Source organism: Lutjanus erythropterus, chromosome 9 (genome assembly GCF_056507025.1).
Source record: "Lutjanus erythropterus isolate fLutEry1 chromosome 9, fLutEry1.hap2, whole genome shotgun sequence".
Classification (NCBI taxonomy): domain Eukaryota; kingdom Metazoa; phylum Chordata; class Actinopteri; order Lutjaniformes; family Lutjanidae; genus Lutjanus; species Lutjanus erythropterus.
Genome location: NC_139325.1, coordinates 15,330,575 through 15,350,247, shown reverse-complemented (window position 1 = coordinate 15,350,247; position 19,673 = coordinate 15,330,575). Strand labels below are relative to the sequence as shown.

The window sequence follows — 19,673 nt, the reverse complement described above, 5'->3', positions numbered from 1 at the left end:
TTGGGAATTTTGAGACAGAAGGACATCTACACTGTTGAAACCTGCCCATAGCACTTTTAAATTGATTCTTAGAAAACTGACTTCACAGAGAGTGAGATCAACTTGCACATGAGGGTGTGAATAGTCTCATCTCCCTGTGGAAGAAAACAGAGAATTTCTCACTCATTACTTTGTCAGTGATTCATAGTTTTACCCTGTCTCCTCCTATTTCATTTCTCTTTCTCCACGACAACCAGTTTAAATGTATTTATGTATTTTTACAAAATTTGTTTCTTTTTCTGTCACCGTCATTATGAAAAACATAAAAAAGGATTAATGTTATGAAACATCTGTTGACAGATTCTTGCTGAATCGCTTGTTCTTGCTGGGCCGTGTCACTTGGTATCATTTTACTTTTTCCCCATCATTGACTTCTTGCCTAAGTGTTTTAAGTTGTACCTTGCCAACAATTGTATTTTTAAACTGAGTTGACAGAGGGTTGGAGATGTGGGAGCAACATGACATGTTTTTGTTTTATGTTTGCACATACACAAAAGAAATTGCATCATTTTGCTAATAACAGCTGTCACTTCCCCCCCTGAAGTGATCAGTGGTTCAGTTTTACGAGTAATTCAGCAAGACAGCATTACAGTTGGATTATGGTTGATGTCTCTTTGAATATTTAGGAGAAGCACCACAGTAAAGTGTGCATACAGTCTCAATATGTACTATCACAATACCACTGCATCAAATTAACTGTGTCGCTGCCAGATGTTGTTGTAGGATAATTTAAAAGGAATGTTGGCACTCTGATGGATTTGAGGACTCAGGCGCCTGCCAGAACTCCACTTGATTTAATTACTCAGTAGTAACTCTACTTCAGTCCTGGTAGACAGGCTGATTTATGGTTAGACCACACACACACACATATGCAGAAGGTTCTTGCATAAATTAACTTTCTACTGTCTCTCTGCTTTTCTTTTACTTATTTTCAATCAGACGGGCTCAGAGAGCCAGCAGAGGAAAAGAAAGGCTCCAGCCCCTCCTCCCACCCCGGCTTCCATCACCCCAGGCCCTGACGACACTTCACCTTCTGCTGCTCCCACCCCTGATAGCCACGCTACTGAAACACCTACTCCGGCCTCCCGTACCAAGGTGGCACAGTCAACCACCATCTCTGCTACCACTGTGGTAACACAAACGGTAAAACCAGTCCCCTTGAAAGCGCCAGTACAACCTCCACCTGTGTCCACTGCCACCACAACCCCCAGCTCCCCGACCCCAAGCAGCAGCACCACCGACAGCCTGGCTGTCCAGGATTCAAGCTCTGAACTCAGTCACAGCCTCGATGACTCAGATGCGGACCTGGACCAAGTTGGTTCCCAGTGTAGCAGCCTCACCAGCAGCACAATGAGCGGGTCTGTGCAGGTCCAAACCACTATGAAAAGCTCCAGCAGCAGGATGGAGGAGTCGGAAAAGTCCAGCAGCATGGCTGTCAAGTCAGATGCAACCTCAGCCAGCAGCTCCCGGTCAGAGACTGAGTCAGCTTTAAACCTGAAACTGGATGAAGTTGAGAACAACAGACACAGCGCAATGGGTAAATATCTATCAAAAGCATGATAACAGACACTCAAAAACCAAGGGCTGGTTGTACAAAAAAACCCTAAAGTTTTCTCCTTAAATATGACACTTAAGGTTTAATTTCCCTTAAGCTGAAGGATGTGCTTAAGGCTGTTGCACTGAATCCTTCTAAAGGGAAAACCTTAAGGCATTGAAAGAGATTTTACTGCAGTAAAATTATATAGTCTCTATTCCATCCACCATTTGTTTGCTCGGTGCTTGTGATACCTGTTATCATGACATAACTAACCTTGTCATTTAGACTGTGATCTTGTGTATTGTGAAAGAAATACTGTTAAACAGAGTTGATTCCATAGGGTACAGTATTTATTCACCCCTTGGCCATGTTGCAGTTAAGACTGGTTAAGAGAGTAAGAGGTTCCTTAAATTATTTTCCTTACTATGGTTGCTAAGATTTTATTTCAAGAAAATATTAACTCACTCTTTAAGGAAAATCTTAAGTCCATAGATGTTTTGTGCAACTGACCCCAGCAGCTGACACATATTTTAGAAACAATAATTTAAATTTGAAGTCCTCAGTGTATAAATGCAATAATCATTAACACTCCTAAGTCTTTGCTTTCTGAAAACACACTAATGATCTCATTTTTCCCTAGATAGTGATGACACAGCCTATTTTATTCTAGTAACTGTCTAACATTTCTCTGTTGGCAGACTTCTTCTACACAAATTAAAGACAGAGACACCAACACCTCACAACAGATTAGCAACAGGAATAATGCCAAATGACAGCCAAAGATATTTATAATGATACAGCACTACAGGCAGTGAAGCTGTAATGAGATCTACCTGTTGTATTTGTGTATCATTTTGGCACATGTTGTTATTAGTTTTATTATCTCCTATCAGTTACTCTGTGAATTAAATTTTGGTTTAAACTATATCACATTTCACACCCCAGTGCACAAAACATTTATACTCATCAAGGAAAATGAATTTGGTTGTTGATCACTGAACTCTTTGACAGTGATGGTATACACACACACGCTCATTCTTTATGTTAAAGAACTGAGACAGTCTGAAGTTTTATACTTGTCAAGAAATTGACTGAATGTCTGCCCTGGAGGACGGAGCTGTCACAATGCTGCGACATCTGAAACTTAAACTGTGAAGAATGACGCACATAACCTGGTGAAAGACTGTGTGTGGATGTGTGTGTGTGTGTGTGTGTGTGTGTGTGTGTGTGTGTGTGTGTGTGTGTGTGTGTGTGTGTGTGTGTGTGTGTGTGTGTGCATGCACTCAAGTCATGGCTGAAGTACAGGAACTAGTGGAGCTGGTTTTCATCATAGTTCATGAGACAGTACAGTTCGTGTGTCTTGTCTGCACTGATCTATTCCACACATTCGTCCTATCTTTCTCTCTTTCTTTCATTTTCACTTCTCTCTCTCTCTATCCCCCTCTTTATTTCACTTTCTCTCTTATGCATGCAGCCGCTCTCACACACCTTCAAAGCTGGCAGATACAAAGACAGACAGATCCATCATAGATTTAAACAGGACCTACTTGAACTTCAGCTGGCCTCGTATTGATCTTTACATAACCTAGATCTTTCTGTGGTGCAAAGTGAGATTGCAGCAGAGGGCTGTCTTGTCTGACAGGGGCAGAGATGAGAGAGGCATAGACCTCAGAAAAGGGATGAGAAAGGTGAAGGTACCAGAATGGAGTTCAGAGAACGGAGCATGGGAAGGTTTTGGCAGCAGGGATGACAGGGTAGCAAGGTAAAAACAAGAGGACTAGGGGGGTTTAAGGAGAGGGGAATGATGGACAGGCAGATGAAAGGAAGAGAAAGGATGAAGTATGAGGAGGTTAGTGCATTAGTCAGGCTGGAGGAGACAGCACCAGGATCATTAATAAATGTATAGACCTAGCTACTTCTCTTTTTCACTATCCTGACACTGCTGACAGTGCATCACCTTCTCTTTTGCTTTGGTCTCCCTGTATTTTCAGTGTCCTTTCTTTTTACAATGTGTTAGAAAATATTCACTGGGTTGAAATTTTTATTTTCAGTCAATTATTTCCTCTCAACAGTCATTTTGTCCTACACACAACCTCAACATTAACTTTTTACATGCTGCAACTATAAACAAAATATTCTTTAGTGCAGCTAGACAACTCATTATACAAGAAGAGTATATATTTGGCAGTGAAAAAATAGCTGGTATACACGTCAGAGCTTAGACTACACCCTGCACACACAGTATAGGCTGGTTCCCTCCTGTTTGTATGGGAAGGGCAGATATGTACACAGTGCATTTATTAGGTTTAAGTTAGTCTTTCATTTTATAAGTTTGATTTGGTCTTTAATTTAAGCAAAATTGTTGTATATGTCCATGTCATTTGCTTTGAAAAGCTTTGTTATAAAGATATGTAATTCTAAATAAACAAAGGTGGAGATGCAAACCATTACACTGAAAGTACCACTGTAATATAGAATTACTTCAATATTTTTTAAATCTTATTTTTATACCATTGCTTCCTCTGATCCTAGATATTAGCTAGTATTTAGCATAAATCTTAAAACTCAACTCTAGAACACTACTGTAGAAGGTTAAAACGTAAAATGTACACAGGCGTGGGTGTGTTAGTGTGTGTCTGTTGTATGTTAGGCAGAAGGGAATGCATAATGTCAATATTTATGTCAACTTGAATTTAAAGCCTCAGCTTGGTTGAAAACAAAGGACAATATACATGTTTCTTTGTGTTTCTGGGTTTCTTTTCACTACAGCTTCAGCTTGAAGCAGAGAAGTCGGGGTAAAATGTAAATCAGTGGTTTCTCTTTAAATCTAGTCAACACAATATCCACCAGTTAATATTGACAAAGTGATATAGTACTGCTGTTTTTGAGGCTGCATTCACATTAATCATACAGATATTTAGTGGAGTGCCTGAGGCAGTGCAGTGTGTGTCTCTGTGTGCTCGTTTAGAGAAACACAGCAACAATAATATGAAGGGGTAAAACCGAGATCAAATTGTTGAAAAATTAGCACCAAGGCCATTTTTAAGGTTTTATGGATTGGAAGAGAAGATTCAACTGTTTTTACAGCTTGTGTGTGTATGTGTTTGTGTGTGTGCTCCAGAAGCTGTCAAGGTTATGATGGTGTTGTTTATCATCTCAGCCTCGCATGCTGTTGTTACAGTTTCCTTCCTGTTGTCGACAAAAGAGTAAACAGATAAAGAAGCACGTCGACAGCACCTGCTGACTAAGACACAGCACACTGAGCATCACTAGTCTTATAAAGATGTTTAGGTAGCTATATTTCAGCAGTGCTATTATACAGTAATTTTGCTTTTTCCCCTACAGCCCAATATGTAATCCAGATTGAATTTGTCCTATTTGTCCATCCACACTTCTGTTAGCATCAGCTGTCTCACACGCTTTGTGTATCATATCTACGCTTTACTTCCTTTCTTACTGCCCCTACTGACATTAGTATCCATATTCGTTATTTTTTATCAAGTCAATCAGTGCCTATTTTTGGCATGAAATAGGGATATAATTTTAGGATGTGGTAGTGCTATTTAAGTCTAAAACGATATCTGAGATTTACTTTTTTAGTACAGATTCTAAAATTCATAAATTCTAAATGTCAGAATAACTCTGATTCCTGAAACGTTTAACAGTTATGTTTTAGTCATTCAATTCAAGTTAGAAGATAGAAATACTGAAAGCCTCGGTGGCAGAGTACACAACAAAGAAATAGATCTTTTCAGTTTTGTTCAAATTTCAGCTCATACTTTACAGACCTTTGTTGTCAAGGCTGGGCCCTCAACTAAATAGTCAAGTAAATTGTGAAATTCCACAGGACCAGTGGTAAAAGCCTGAACAAATGAATGTTCTGTGAACACTACTTTACAGTACTTTAACAGCGATAACCTCCATGGCTCGGAAGACAAAGGAAGGAGTTCTGCCCACAGAAACTCAAACTTCATCAGCAGGAAATCTGAGGATAAAGAAGCCACTGTTTGAATAACAAGCAGTCTCTGGAAGTGTAGCACAGAAAACACAGAAGCCAAGACGTTGCCAGAAAAAAAAACAAAAAACAAATAAAGATCCTGATAAGAACTTTGCATGCACAATGTTTGTGTCACATTTTTCCTTGCATGATCATCAGTGCTTGCCCTGCCTGCGTGCTGTTTCTCCTGCAGGAGCCACCGAGCGACCAGCACCACCCAAACCTCGTCGTTCCCCAGCCCGGGAGCCACCACAGCTTGTCTTACCCCCTACCCTGTCCTCCCCTCCCACTGAGCCCACAGAAAGCAAGTCCCCACAGAGCCCCATGGAAGCGGAGGAAGCAGCTCCGCAGTGTAGGTTCCAGATGGACAGCCTCTCCTTTTCCATCACTCCTGATCTTTCTTTTCTTTCCTAGAAGCTGCTCTCCTGGATTTCTAACTTTTATTTCATTCGTCCCAATCAGAGCTTGGATTATTGCAACTGTCCTTTTCACTGCCAAATGCATGCGTGTGCTTGCATGCAAATACTGCTCTCTTTCCTCAGATGCTTTCCATCTCTGTCTTCTTGTAGCAGAGTTGTTAAGTGATACTGGGTCCATGTGAGGTCAAGGTGCTTCATATCTATAAATGTCACCCTGTAAGCCATGTTATTTCTTCTGGGTTCAAAAGGTCAAGGCTGGGGTCAACACCAATCAACTGGAGTGCCTTTTTTGTTGCATTTATACAGTACATAACAATGCATTAGATTTATAATCGAGACAGAAGCCTGTTTTTCATTTCACTATTTGTTGTCCTCAATTTCTCACTTTACTTCTAGGTTTTTCTCTGGATGCTGTTTTCATCTCCATCCCCGCCAAGTGCAATGTTTACGATCTCTCCATCTCAAATCTCATCTCTTCTTTTCTTTACTCCCCCACCCCGCTCCCTATACTTTGTAGTGTACTGCTGTGGGCCTGTGCGACTGCGCTCCAAACACTCCTGAAGTCTCTCTCTGGCTTGACCCTTCCTTCGCCCGACAATCACTTTTCATCAGTTCCCTTTGCTTCGTCTTGGCCCTTCTTATTTCTGCTGGACCTCCCTCTGACGTTCACCACCTTCCTCTCATTCTTTAATGACATTTTCTACTGTTTCTTCTGCACTCTTGTATTTATCATCAAGGTCTCTTTGCTCTCTCGATTTTAATCGGCTCATTTCTATCACTTGCTTTCATTTGCTGTTACAGCAGGAGCCACTTTGTAGCAATGCACCTGCTCTTTCAATCATTTGGATTGGTTTCTGTTGAGGACACAAAATACTCTCCAATTTCACTCTTAAAGCAATGCTTTTTTTTTCAAATGTATGTATATACTGTTGGTGGTTTTGCATTTCAACTTGATCTGCTGTTTGTGATTGAGTATGCACGAGAGAGAGCTGATTTAAAAGTGGACACAGAGAATGTGGTCAGAGGACTATACAGTGACAGATGAGCTAAGCCCTGGAAGGATAAGTTACAGTGTGATTGATGAGTGACAGGCTGAAATGAGGCTATGAGGCAAGGCCATGTGATATCTATCAGCCAATATTCTGGTGATGTGATATTTGCAGATCAATAGTTGGACAGCGTATGTTTCTCTGTGCCTGGTGTTATGGCTCAGTTTAGAAATCTGAGAGCTGAATGCATGCTGCCTTTGGCAATATTATGGTGAGGGTGATCTATCAATGACATTTTCCTTTTATGTATTTAAAAAAAAAAGCTCATAACACTCTACTTAAAAAAAAAGTACACACTGATTTTCTATAGAACTGTTGTTTTTATTATTGTGAAAGCTTGTAATTGCATGAACACTTCACAGCTTATTTTTACAGTAAATGATGGGATCCAAAATTGCCCTTCTATCATGACTTCCTATGTGGAAAAATGGTTAATTGTTTGTAAAACAAGTGTTTGGCAAAATTGTTTGTAAGTAGTAATTTGGATCTTTGGCAATAAATCTGGTCTTAAGACAAGACTGTTCCATAAAAAGCAACTTGTTTACTATTGTGAGCTCTATACTAGAGTTGTCACAAAACCGTAAGTACACTACTAATATAAAAGAACGATACTTGATACCTCTTTGGATACCACGGCAAAAAAAAAAGTCTAAGGCACACTTTGTTTCTTTTTTAATTAACAACTTGCACACGGTGCTGATACAGAAAAAGTCCCTGAACACTGTGGTTTTGCTGCAAGCGGGAAAATAAATACTAAGCTGAACTGCAGTTTTGAATGAACACTTAGATAATTTCTTTTTCATACCTTTGGTACTTTCACTACTATCAAATGCTAGTATTGTATTTTAAATGCGGTATTGAAAAAGTGTAAGTGTCAGTACTTTTGACAACCTTGCATAGTATTTTGGTTAAAAATATTGGGAGAGAAAAACTAAGTATATCATTTGCGTCTGGCTGAAAAGCTGCAATAAATGTGGCTGTAAGACAAGACTGTGTCACACAACTTTTTTACTATTATGAGCACTGTATTATTACATTACATATACAAAAAAAAGAAAATGTGAAACAGTTTTTGTGTGGTGACTGTATGTCATGGGGGTGGAGCGCTTGTTTATCACATGTTTGTTCTGTACTATATGAATGCAACTATTGTGGTGTGACAGAGTCATAAAGTAGATTTTTACATTTTTGAGACAGTGATGGTTGACCTTTGGCTGTGATTATAATACAATGCAGATCTGTTTTTACTCTTAGTAGGTGTCAAGCAAATATATGGCCTAGTATGGGGATGTGTGCTTATTGAGCCTGTAGAGTTGTGATAATGAACAGATCACATGAACAGAGCACTTATTTGTAAAGAAAACCTGTGTTGTGAAAACAGAACATATGTTTGAAAGACATTTTTCAATTAAACAGTTGAAGACTGGATCAAGATTCAACGACTTTGGTTTGGGATCGTGCATGGATTGCTGTGGTCAGATGTTGACGAGTATTGACTTGCTTGGGTAACATTTTGTTTTGCTTTAACTGAGCATGTGCCGAAGGTCGTATTGAGCGGGAAATTTTACATCTATGTGTGGATGTTAACTGCGTTTGTAATGCAAGCATATATATGTGTGTGTGTGTGTGTGTGTGTAAACATATGAGAGCACAAGACTGTGTGTGTATGCATGCACTTGTCTGTGCGTGTGTGTGCTGAATGTGGCTGTAGCTGGCATGACTAAGCTGTTGCTGGGAAGGAGCTGGGAGGACAGCCCTGTGAGTCATCACCACATCTCCTGGAACTGACTGTTCTCTCCACACCATTAGGACTGGGCCCAAAACTGACAGGCCTAGTGCGTGCGCACGCACACACACACACACACACACACACACACACACACACACACACACACACACACACACACACACACACACAGGAAGACATATTGAAGCACAATGAGTGCCCAAATGCATGCACACACTCACAGACACCTGGTATTACAAACAAGGTCATTCACTGTTAAAATCATTTTAAAGAATCCCCCATTGAGTTCCCAGTGCTTTGCATGCTGGCTGGGCTGCTGAAAACCTAAGAAATGGTACATTGATTTTTATTCTCTTGGCCTCGAGTTCAATGAGATCAGTGACAGACTAAATAAGTCCTCCAAAACCCACAGGACTGACCAGAGCATGACTGTACTAAAGAGATGAGAGGGTATGAAGCAATGCTATCTTTCACTGGGATCTAAAACAGTACTGTAAAAATCTAATTAAAAGGGTTTGTTTACAGTAAATCCACCCACACATCATTAAAGCTTTTTTATCAAGCCACAAGTGGTTGTGGCCCAGGCTTGCGTTTGTATATTTGGCTCGTGTGTGTGTGTGTAGTGTCAGACTGAATGATGAAACTAATGTAAATACTTCCTCAGAATTTTTTCCTCTTCTTCCAACTTTCGCTCTGCATGGTCGCTCTGCATCCTGCACTTCTTTTCAAACAAATGACCTCATGATTTGTGTCTCTCAGTGTTTTCCCAGGTATAAAAAGTCTTTTAAGGTTGGTGAATTTGACAAAAATAAATAAGTGATAAAAGTTAATGCATGGCGTGAGTAAATACACAACCCCAGCCCAGTGAAAACCCTTTGTCTTGGATATTGAAGTTGCTGCTAACAGTTGCTAAAAGTCTTAAAGGAAAGTAATAACATGATGCTAAGATCCTCCTCTGTCCTCTTCCAGCTTGGCTGCACTCCATGCGGAGCTCCACAGCCAATGGCCAGAGACCAGAGACTGAAACACCCGAGGAGGAGACCATGTCCTTGGGAAGCAGCAGTGGTGGCAGCAGCCTGCCTGACCAGGGTTACGCCGCCTCAGAGGGCATGGCAGAGGGTGAGGACTCAGGCATGGTCAGCTCTCCATCCGACACCCAGCCCACATCCCCAGATGGGAGTTTGTCTCTGGATGGAGGCGGGGCAGAGAGACTGCTGGGACCAGTGCGGGACAATTCCAGTGACAGTGATGAGGGATGTGCCACCTGGGGATCAAGACACAGGTAGAGATGGAAGTCAAGGGAATCACAGAAAGAGGAACAGTGAGGGAGGAAAGTACACTCTTAGAAATAAGGGTTCCAAAAGGATTTTTTTTTCTGAAGGGCTAAGCTTGTACCCACAACTATTTTGCTTATGAAGAATCCTTTTTTGAGGAAAGGGTTCCAAAAGGGTTTTTTATAAGACTGAAGGGCCATCCACACCAAGAGCTATACTACTACTACTACTATAAAATATTGATTTTAAAATCATTTTAACTGAAGTGGATGATGTACTCCACACCACAACTATAAAGTTGCTGTCTGGACGCCACCATCCACTTAAGTTAGAAGCATTTTTAGAATGACATTTTTATAGTTATATTTACAGTTATAGGTCTTATATTACAGTTTGCATGGACATCCCTTTACAGTTCCATGAAGAACCTTTTTCACCCAAAGAACCTTTAATGGAAGCAAGAGTTCTTCAAGGATTGTTAAAATCCTTTTTCGTTGAATGTTGTGAAGTGTTCATCAAGGGTTCTTTGTACCATATTAGAAAAGGGTTCTCCGCAGAGCCCCCTGGGTAGGTTCTAGATAAACCCTTGGAATAAAAAGGGTACTTTGTAGAATGCCCTGGGTGGGTTGTAGATAAAACCATTGGAACAGGAATACAAAAGGGTTCTGGTAGACCTCCCTGGGTGTGTTCCTGTTAGCACCCTTAGAAGATGGAAAAGGTCCCGGCTGGAGCCATTACACCATAGAAAGGTTCTCTGTAGAACCTCTCCTCTGAGTGGAACCTTTCACAAGATGGTTCTAGGTATAGCCCTTTATGCTGGATTCTATGTAGAACTGTTCCAAACCTCCAAAAAAGGTTCTACCTGGAACCAAAAAGGCTTCTACTACAAGGACAAGCCAAAGAACACCATGTTTCTAGTTAACACCTTTCTTTTTAAGAGTGTAGAATGAAATTGAAAAGCACATATGGTATATTTACATTCACCTAATTTGTGATTTTTGGCCATCAAGATGATGAAAGTCTTAATCGAGATGGTGAGGCACATTAAGGCATCTGCTTTGGCCTCAAGAGAAAACAAATGATTCATAGTGTCTACCTTACCTCATTCATCTCTCTGACCATGTGCTTCTCAGTATCTGCTTTTTGCAGACTCCTACCACGATTCTACCTCATATTTTTCCCATAGCTGTCACATATTACTTGTAAATCCATTTGAATAGATCCCGGTGTCCTTGCAGGCAAGATAATGCATGTGCCCTTCACTTTGCTGTCAATTTGAGCCGGCGTAACCATTGATAACAAACACCTGTATGAAAATTATTAGTTAAATTCTTGCATTGGGCCATCAACTTTGCTATCACACCTGTGTTTTCACCTGAATAGTGAACCATCACCGTGTCAGCCAACTATAGAAGTCTCTCTACAGTTTTTAACTGTGCCAGCAGTAATAACCAAGAGCAGTTCCCGCCATGTGTTATATTTGAGTTGTAGCCAAAGCTGGCACCCTCAACCTTTAGTGCTCAGCTTTCATAGTTATGGTTCTAGGCTCTTATTCAAAGGTTTTGTGGAAAATGAGTGCTGCCCCAGATCACTTTTCGCCTTTTAAGTTGTTGTGAAATGTGTATGGTAATGTGCCCAGACCAGGGATGTGGGATTGATGCTGTTAATCAGAGAACTCTATGAATCCAAGGCCTGGCCTGATGCTGCTGGCTCCTCAGTATTCCAGGAAAGCACTATAACCCTGTTTTCTCAGAATCGTTGAGGAAAAGAGGACCAGTCCAAGTCTCTTAGAAGACAAATTCTATTTGGTTTGGCCTTCATATTGCAATTTGTTATGGCTAATACGCCAGTAACTCATGAGAATGCTCTGCTGAACCCTTGAAGAGAGTGAAGGAACTTTAAACTGTGGTAATAATATCTTTACAGCTACATGTTTCAAAGCCAACAGGCTCCAGTAAAAATAAAACTCAGCTTTGAACAAGCACAAAATATTTAAAACTATCACATTTGTTTTCTTTCTTCTACTACTGAACTGCATTTAGCCTCTCGGTTTCTGTGGCAGATTAGTAACGGGAATGGTGCTGGATTTAACAACAGCATCAAACAGGCAGCTCATAACAGCTGTTTTGAAAGTGACTGGGTGGTTAATAAAAAATTATAGAGTCATGAGGAGTGCTGTATTGTGGCTGCCCCTATCCACTGATCTCTTTTTACATTACAAATGTTATGGGACTGTGTGTGTTTTAACATGTGTGTGTGTGTGTATGTCTTTTTGACACGTTTTTATGTACCCTTCACAGGCACCACGACATCAGCCAACAGGCAAAGTCGGACAGGTTAAAAGACAACTATGAAGATGACCCAGAGCTCACAGCCCAGCTCCATCAGACTTTGGCAGCTTTTGAAGCTGACCTTGCAGGTGAGGGGGCACGCCATGACAGTATTCATCTATAATCTATGATTGGATTGTATTTATTCTTTGAGGTGTCCTGGCAGTCCAGGTGAGCCTGCCTCCAACACAAGAATTGATACAGACTGTGGTTCAGTAAAAGATTAAACCTGTCGACCATCAAACCAACACTGCAACACTATATGGATGTGTCTTTTTTTTAATTTTGTTTTTATCAGATTTTATCAAGGTTCTCATAGAACTTGCATAGGATTTCCTTACAAGACTTACAAAATACAGCTATTAAAAAATACAAAATAGAAAACCAAACTAATTAAATAAAACCAGGGAGTTGGGGTGTACCTTCCTGATACTAAAATCACTTTACAAAAAGAAAGTAGGCAAGGAAAATAAATGAAAACAAAAGATAGAAATTTGCATTAAACAATCATGAATGTACAGCTGTACACAATCCAACGTCTGAGAGAAAAAGTGATTATTTCCATCCTGTATGTCATTAAAAATGTCAATCCAATCATCAGTTGACAGTATTTCTGGTTTTAGCTAGATTCTGGTAATAGATTTACATGGATGTCACTTGTCAGGCTTTTTGCATTTGTCGTATACCTGAAGAAATCCTATGAATCTGCAATTTGATGTAAAATGGGTTTAAAGTTTGACATTTCGTCCTAGTGAATTCTGATAACTACTGGCCATAGTAGTATTCTTAAATATTCAAGTAAAATGTGCCTAAAGTAACAGAGTATGATGTCTCTTGATCTGCTCTTTTTTCCAGACCACATAGATATTGTCTCAACGAAGGAGGCTCCCTATGCCATGTCCACAGACAGTAATGAGGTGCCGGTGTCTGTAGTGGACATGGATGTGCCAGTCACAGCCATAGATGAAGTCCTGGAGGACTATGAACGTAACATTGTAGAAAATGAGGCAAAGTCACTGACCAGGACCGTGTCAGCTGGCAGCAAAGGTACGAAAAAACAGCATGTCTGCCTTTAGAGTCAATTTATTCAGTCCATTTATTCAGGTTCAATGATCTCAATACAATTTAGTTATACTGTTATATAATTATTTATATTTTACATGGATCTCTTCTTACCTTTTCTTATCACAGCTCCAGGTGTTTATCGCCAGTCCAACATAGAGCCACAGAACAAAAACAACAATGCTTGTACAGCTGCTGAGAGTAGTAAGAGCAGTATTGCAGATATTAAGCAGTCGTCTCAAACTCAGCAGCAGAAGTCACTGAAGAACAAGTCTAAAGGTGACAAAAAGGAAGAAAAGATACTAGAAACAAAAATTAAAGAGACAAGTGTCACTCATACCAACAGCCTGAAAGAAGATAAACAAAGAACAACATCAGCAGTGAAATCTAATGTCGACATGCAGAAATACAGCAAAAGTAACGCCCAACCTGTTCAAGAGAAGAAACCTGTTCCTCCAACAACCAGCGAGAAAACAGCGTCTGCAGAACGAGATGAAGAGTCGCACAGAGTTGACCAAAATAACTTGAATACTCGTAAAATCACTCCCAACATTACATCACGCTTCGGTATGAAAACATTCACTGTGGTCCCTCCCAAATCTTCTGTCTTACACTCTGCTACGGGAGTGCCAGCCGTCGCACTGACTGATGGTGCCATTAAGATTGACGATCAAGGAAACATGGTGAAAGCGGGTATCTCCCAGACCAAAGTTGGTGCTTCATCGGAGTTGGGAATTAACCACAGTGAGGGGTCTCCACTTCTTGGAAAAGCCAAAGCTTTTTGGAGCTCAAACGAAAGACAAGAAAGTGCTGTGTCTCACAACAAAGCTCTCATTGATAAGGCTAAGGAGAGCACAGATGGCCTGAAAAGTACTCCCACCGCAATCTCACAAACTACATTGAAAACCGGTAACACTGAGGACCTGAAAACGATGCAAGCATCACTTAATAAACCTGCAGAGCGAGTCCAGCCTAAAGAGCTGGTTAAAGAAGAAGCTAAAGAACCAGCGAAAGACAACAAAGTTGCAAAAGAGGAGCAGAAAGAAGTGGAAAGCAAGATTTCGGTGTCCACAAATGTTCCGCAGCCAAGTATTAAACCATCCATTCCTTCTCCTCTCCTCCCAGACCTGAGTAAAGACCTTTCCTTCCTCAAACCGTCCAGACGAACCTCAAGCCAATACGTGGCGTCTGCCATCGCTAAATACACCCCAAAGTCCTCAGTTAAACCCAACTTCATCCCCAACGTACCTGACTCCTCTGCTCCTTTGAAAACACAGGCTTTCCAGAGATCAGGTCGGTCCATACAAGTGAATCCACACCAGTCGTCCCAGTCATCTTTGTCAGATAATAAGGAGAATGAATCTGTTTTTAAATTCAACCCTCCTGGTCCCAAGAGGTCTATGAGCTTCCCAGAATATGTGTCAGATAGCCAGCGGGATTTCGGAGAAGTGCGACCAGACAGGGGAGGATTTGGAAGTAGTGTTGGATCCATCAGAGGAAGCATTAATACACTGGAAACAGAAACAACCAAGAATAAGCACATTCAGTCTAGTGGCCCCACCCAAATAAATACAACCGCCAATAATGACAAAGATAATATCAGACATATTCATCCCAGAAGCCCCAGCCCTGCACAAAGCAGTCTTCAACAGTCATCTGCCAAACCACCCACAGCCCCAAAGATCATTCCCCAAATCCAGACAAGTGTGAGTAAAGCCTGCAGTAAAAATTCTGTGCTTCATCTAATAGCTCTCTTGAAAAATAAATACTGTGAAGAATTTTTACAGCAGTGTCAATGACAGTGTACTTAATCCCCAACATCTTGTCTTCAGAATACAAGGGACACGGCCAAGGCAGCCACCCATCTAACACCTGATGTGAAGCCACAACCTTCTGTCACAGTGACAGACAGCAGTGTGACCCCTGGTCCTCCGCTGGTGACAGTGTTTGGACCAGTTAAAAAGTTCAGACCGGTGATCTGTAAGTCAGTTGAGAAAGAGACGTCTCTGCACAGCAGCCTGATGGAGGCGATCCAGACCGGTGGAGGCAAGGACAGGCTCAAGAAGGTGAGGTCAAGAAAATTTCAGTGCATGAATGATGAAGTGATGGTGTTGGCTGGAAGACAACAAAATGATTTTGATTTTCTTTTTATTTCATTATTAGATCACCATGTCTGGTCCCAGTAGCGTGAAGAAAACATCATATGTGGAGGAGGAGAACGAGAGATCTGCTCTTCTGGCTGCCATCAGAGCTCAGACCAACTCGGGTAGACTGAGGAAGGTAAAATACTCTCTTAGCTATTTACACAATATCACCTTATATTTGTCAAGGTAGCTGGAAGGGAAATAAAACCTGGTCCTACAAAGTCACAGTATGACTACCTACCATCCACTTGCAGCCTCCTAGAATGACTTTCAACATTCCTCTTTTTAGCCAAGATAGCTAATTTTTCTTTTTTAGATATTCCTTGTCTGCAGAAGATGAGTCCTGATCTGTTTGTTGACTATAGATTTTTGGTTCACCGAGAAATGTCTTTAACAACTATTGGGTGGATTGCCATGAAATTTGGTTCAGATATTCAAAGTCCCCAGAGAATGAATCCTCCCTGAAGGTTAACTTCAGTATTTTTTTAAACCTGGACCCTGTTTACCCATGTTTTGTGTCTAAGTGATTGATGGGGAAAACAATTTTGGAAATAGGTCCAGTATGACTGAGACCGCTGCAGCTGCAAAACGGGCTGCAATGAAATCTATGGGCCATTGCTGCCGTCAAAATAGATCCGCTGAAAGTGCTTGTTCGGCCACTGACAGCCTCAGATTGTTATTAGAAGTGTCTGACAACATTATGGAAAGGATCCCTACAGATACAGTCCTTCATTGTTAAAGATATTTATTGTTTAACGAGACACAGACGATTTATTTATCTTGCCAAAGCCACCACAAGATTCCATTTACAGAATTTTATCATTGTAAAACACACTTCATTCAGTATCAACAGAAAATAAATCAAGATTCATCTTTCATCACCTCATCAATAAACCTTTAATTTTACAGTTAGATGTGAAAATATTCTGGTTCTACATGCCATTTCCCTCGCTGCTTCTCTCGTTCCTCTTTCGATATTTTTGTACTTTTGAAACATGCTAACATGAAGATGGTGAATATACCTACTAAACATCAGCATGTTAGTGTTGGCATTGTACTGACTGTAGATTTTAGTACAGCTTCAGGTCAGGTCAGGTCAACTTAAGAACAGACGCGTTCTTGTTGCAGTTATGTTGAATATAAGAAGTACGCTTAAACTCTTTGCCTGTATTGTTAGCTAGTTAGCAGCTTCACAGAACCATGTATGACCGGAGTTATGCAAGCATGGGAGTCTATTTTCATCGCTGTGTGTGGACTGTGAGCTGTGGTTTGGTGTCATGTAAGGACCCATGTGGAATGAAAGGGGCAGAGAACGAGCTGCTGTAGCTGAAACATCTGCGGTTCTATTCTGGAGGTTCCTTACCAGAACTGGAATCTCTGGAATGCTGCATGACTAAATCAGACTCAAAAACTTTGTGCTTCTCAAAAAAAGTGTATAAATAAATAAAACTAAATCACAAGGTACAATGAAGGTACAAAAATAGATAAGATAAAATCATATAAAAACATATAATGCAGAAAGATTAGAACAGAAAAGAATTTGTAAGTGTGAGAGACTGATGTTAGATACTCAGGCCATGAGTAAGAGTTCAAATACACCTCTTTGAGAGCAGTTGATCTCCCAGCTCTGTTTATATATCTAGAATTACCGTTGTCTCACTATTTTGTGTCCCACAGACCAAATCTGAGGCTGCTGATGAGCTGGAGAGGTTCAGGAAGGTGTCTGAGGAGAGTGCGGGACCCCTTTCCTCACCCTCCTCTCCCTCTTTGACTTGCACTTCTCCTGCCTTTACCCCCACACCGCCACCACCACCCCCACCAGCACCCATGACTGCACCTCCACCTCCTCCTCCCCTTGTCTTGCCCCAGGTTAAGCCTGGCACTGTGGCACATTCAAGCACTAACACCCCCATGAACCCTGCTTTGGCCAGGGAGGCTATGATGGAGGCCATTCGCAATGGATCTGCTGCCGAGAGGCTAAAAAAGGTACAAGAAAAACACCATCTATTTCCACCACAGAGTGAAACTTGTTGCAGTACTCTTTTTTACTCTCAGTACTGTTGGATTTTCAATTCTACAGTTTCTTCATGAAAACATAATGATGAAAATAGAGTAAGACTTAAACATCGCACGTCCCATTGGATCAAATGACATCAGAGGCTATTGGCTTCCAAATCTCTATCTGTCTCATCTGTTCTGTCAGCAGAACAGGGAAAAATACATAAACTGGTGAAGAAATTAAAAATAAAACAAAGATAGTATGAACAAATTAAAATTTAGCATTAGCACAGCAATTGAATATCTTAATGCTTTGATTCTTTTGTTGTTTTTTTCATGAGTCTTGGTCACAAGACGGCATAATTTCACCCAGAGAGACTCTTATCAAAGAAGAAAAAAGACAGCCATGAAAATAGGCAGCGACAGAATAGAGAGAGGCAAGGAAGCGACCGAAAAGCATATGATTTGAACCAGTGTCCTCTTTTCTCTCACATCTTTTGGTCTGGTTTCTCATGTCTCGCCTCGTTGGAAGACATCATCGGCAGAACAAAGCTCTCCTGCAGTGCTGCAGCCAGGAAACTGTAAATGAAATGCAGATTGTAAAACATTTGCAGATTCATCTGACAGCCATACTGTGCTGCTGTGTGAACATTTCCAAGTAGATAAAGTTCAATTTCAGGTCAGCAGCTGTGTAAAATAAGAGATGCCAGGAACATTTTTTGCATTATTAATTTTGCGTTCTTTAAATCAGACAGAAACAACAGCAGAGTTTAAGGGAAAAAGAAAATAAACAGACAATTTTTGACCACATTTCTTGTCAGATCTGAAATGGTACAAAATTGAATAAAAAAAAAAATCAGAATTCTTTCTTTCAGTTTCAGTTCAGCTTTTTTTCTTTCTGTATCCAGTTAGACACCACAAAACCACAGAAGCTGATATATTCCTCCCAGCATGCCATGAACTATTACTCCTGTCATTACCAAAGTGGAGAATTACAAACATGACATGTTGTGTCTCTTTTAACTAGGTCGCTGTGCCCACAAACACAGTCAAAGTGAACGGCAGACTGGGAACAATCCAGGCAACCTCCTCAACACTCCCTCAACAATAAGAGGGGAAGCCCACATCACCACAATGAGGAATGATTTATCAAGTTTAATTTCAGTTGTTGTTTTTTGCCATTGTGCTTTTGCAACAGACATTTGGAAATCTGGACTGAGTCACAATTTCTGTGGAGGTTATGTGAAAGTTTTGGGAAACTTTATCTGATGACAAATGACAAAGAAAAAAGAATTATTTCTAAACCACGTTTCCACCGCTGGAACTTTTCCCAGAGACTAGGGACCTTAAGAGGAACTCTGTGTCTTTCCAACACAGTTACCAGGGTCTAAATTAAGAATCTGGGGAGAGTATTTCATCCCTAAAAAATACCTACTTGGGGTGTAATACTGTCCAAAAGTACAGGAACCTTGGTGGTTGCTTGCAGCATATGACAGAGGAACTAACAACAAAGTCCAGGTCACCATTGTTGGCTAATTTGCCTAATTTTTACAGGACTTAAGGCTGCAGCGGAGGCTGCAAACAACCAGTGACAGAAACTTTTTAGTTATTTGAAAAATAGTTCCTGGGACTAAAAGTTCTGGGTACTTTGGGTGGAAACGCGGCTCTATATGCTGTCTACTGTAGATAAACAATTCAGATAGGGCTTTACAGCTCTGCCTACTAGCCTGTGGCCTTATTATTAAAATAATGCACTAATGCTCTAAGAATTTTGTATAAAAGGAGAATGATTTAAACATTTCTTCTTGCAAAGGGAACATTGCTCTCTTAGTAGCCAAACACCAGAAGCATTTGTCTAATCAAGGTGTCATAGGTGAAAGGTTTGCGGTTAATTCCATTCATCATATCAGATCTCTCAGTTAGCTTAAAACAATATCTTGTTAGAAGATGAAAAACTTCATCCTGTGTTCATCTTTATGACATATATCTGTTCCTAAACATATCTTGCCATCTGTACTTGAATTCAGTAGTTTTAACTGGAAAAGATGTTCAAAATGTGTGCCAATGAAAGTAAATT

At 40.6% G+C, this 19,673-nt stretch overlaps 1 protein-coding gene across 1 annotated transcript in view; it reads left to right on the top strand.

Moving 5' to 3' along the window:
* Positions 1-19,095, top strand: part of cobl (cordon-bleu WH2 repeat protein) — a 66,880-nt gene extending 47,785 nt beyond the window's left edge. Inside the window, exons 10-19 of the mRNA XM_084726262.1 lie at positions 979-1,576; positions 5,767-5,925; positions 9,758-10,070; positions 12,363-12,481; positions 13,248-13,439; positions 13,584-15,160; positions 15,287-15,520; positions 15,618-15,734; positions 17,276-17,584; positions 18,624-19,095. Of these exons, the coding sequence (XP_084582388.1) occupies positions 979-1,576; positions 5,767-5,925; positions 9,758-10,070; positions 12,363-12,481; positions 13,248-13,439; positions 13,584-15,160; positions 15,287-15,520; positions 15,618-15,734; positions 17,276-17,584; positions 18,624-18,707 (3,702 nt within the window). The 3' untranslated portion in view covers positions 18,708-19,095. The remainder of the gene's footprint in view (positions 1-978; positions 1,577-5,766; positions 5,926-9,757; positions 10,071-12,362; positions 12,482-13,247; positions 13,440-13,583; positions 15,161-15,286; positions 15,521-15,617; positions 15,735-17,275; positions 17,585-18,623) is intronic.
* Positions 19,096-19,673: the final 578 nt, after the last annotated feature.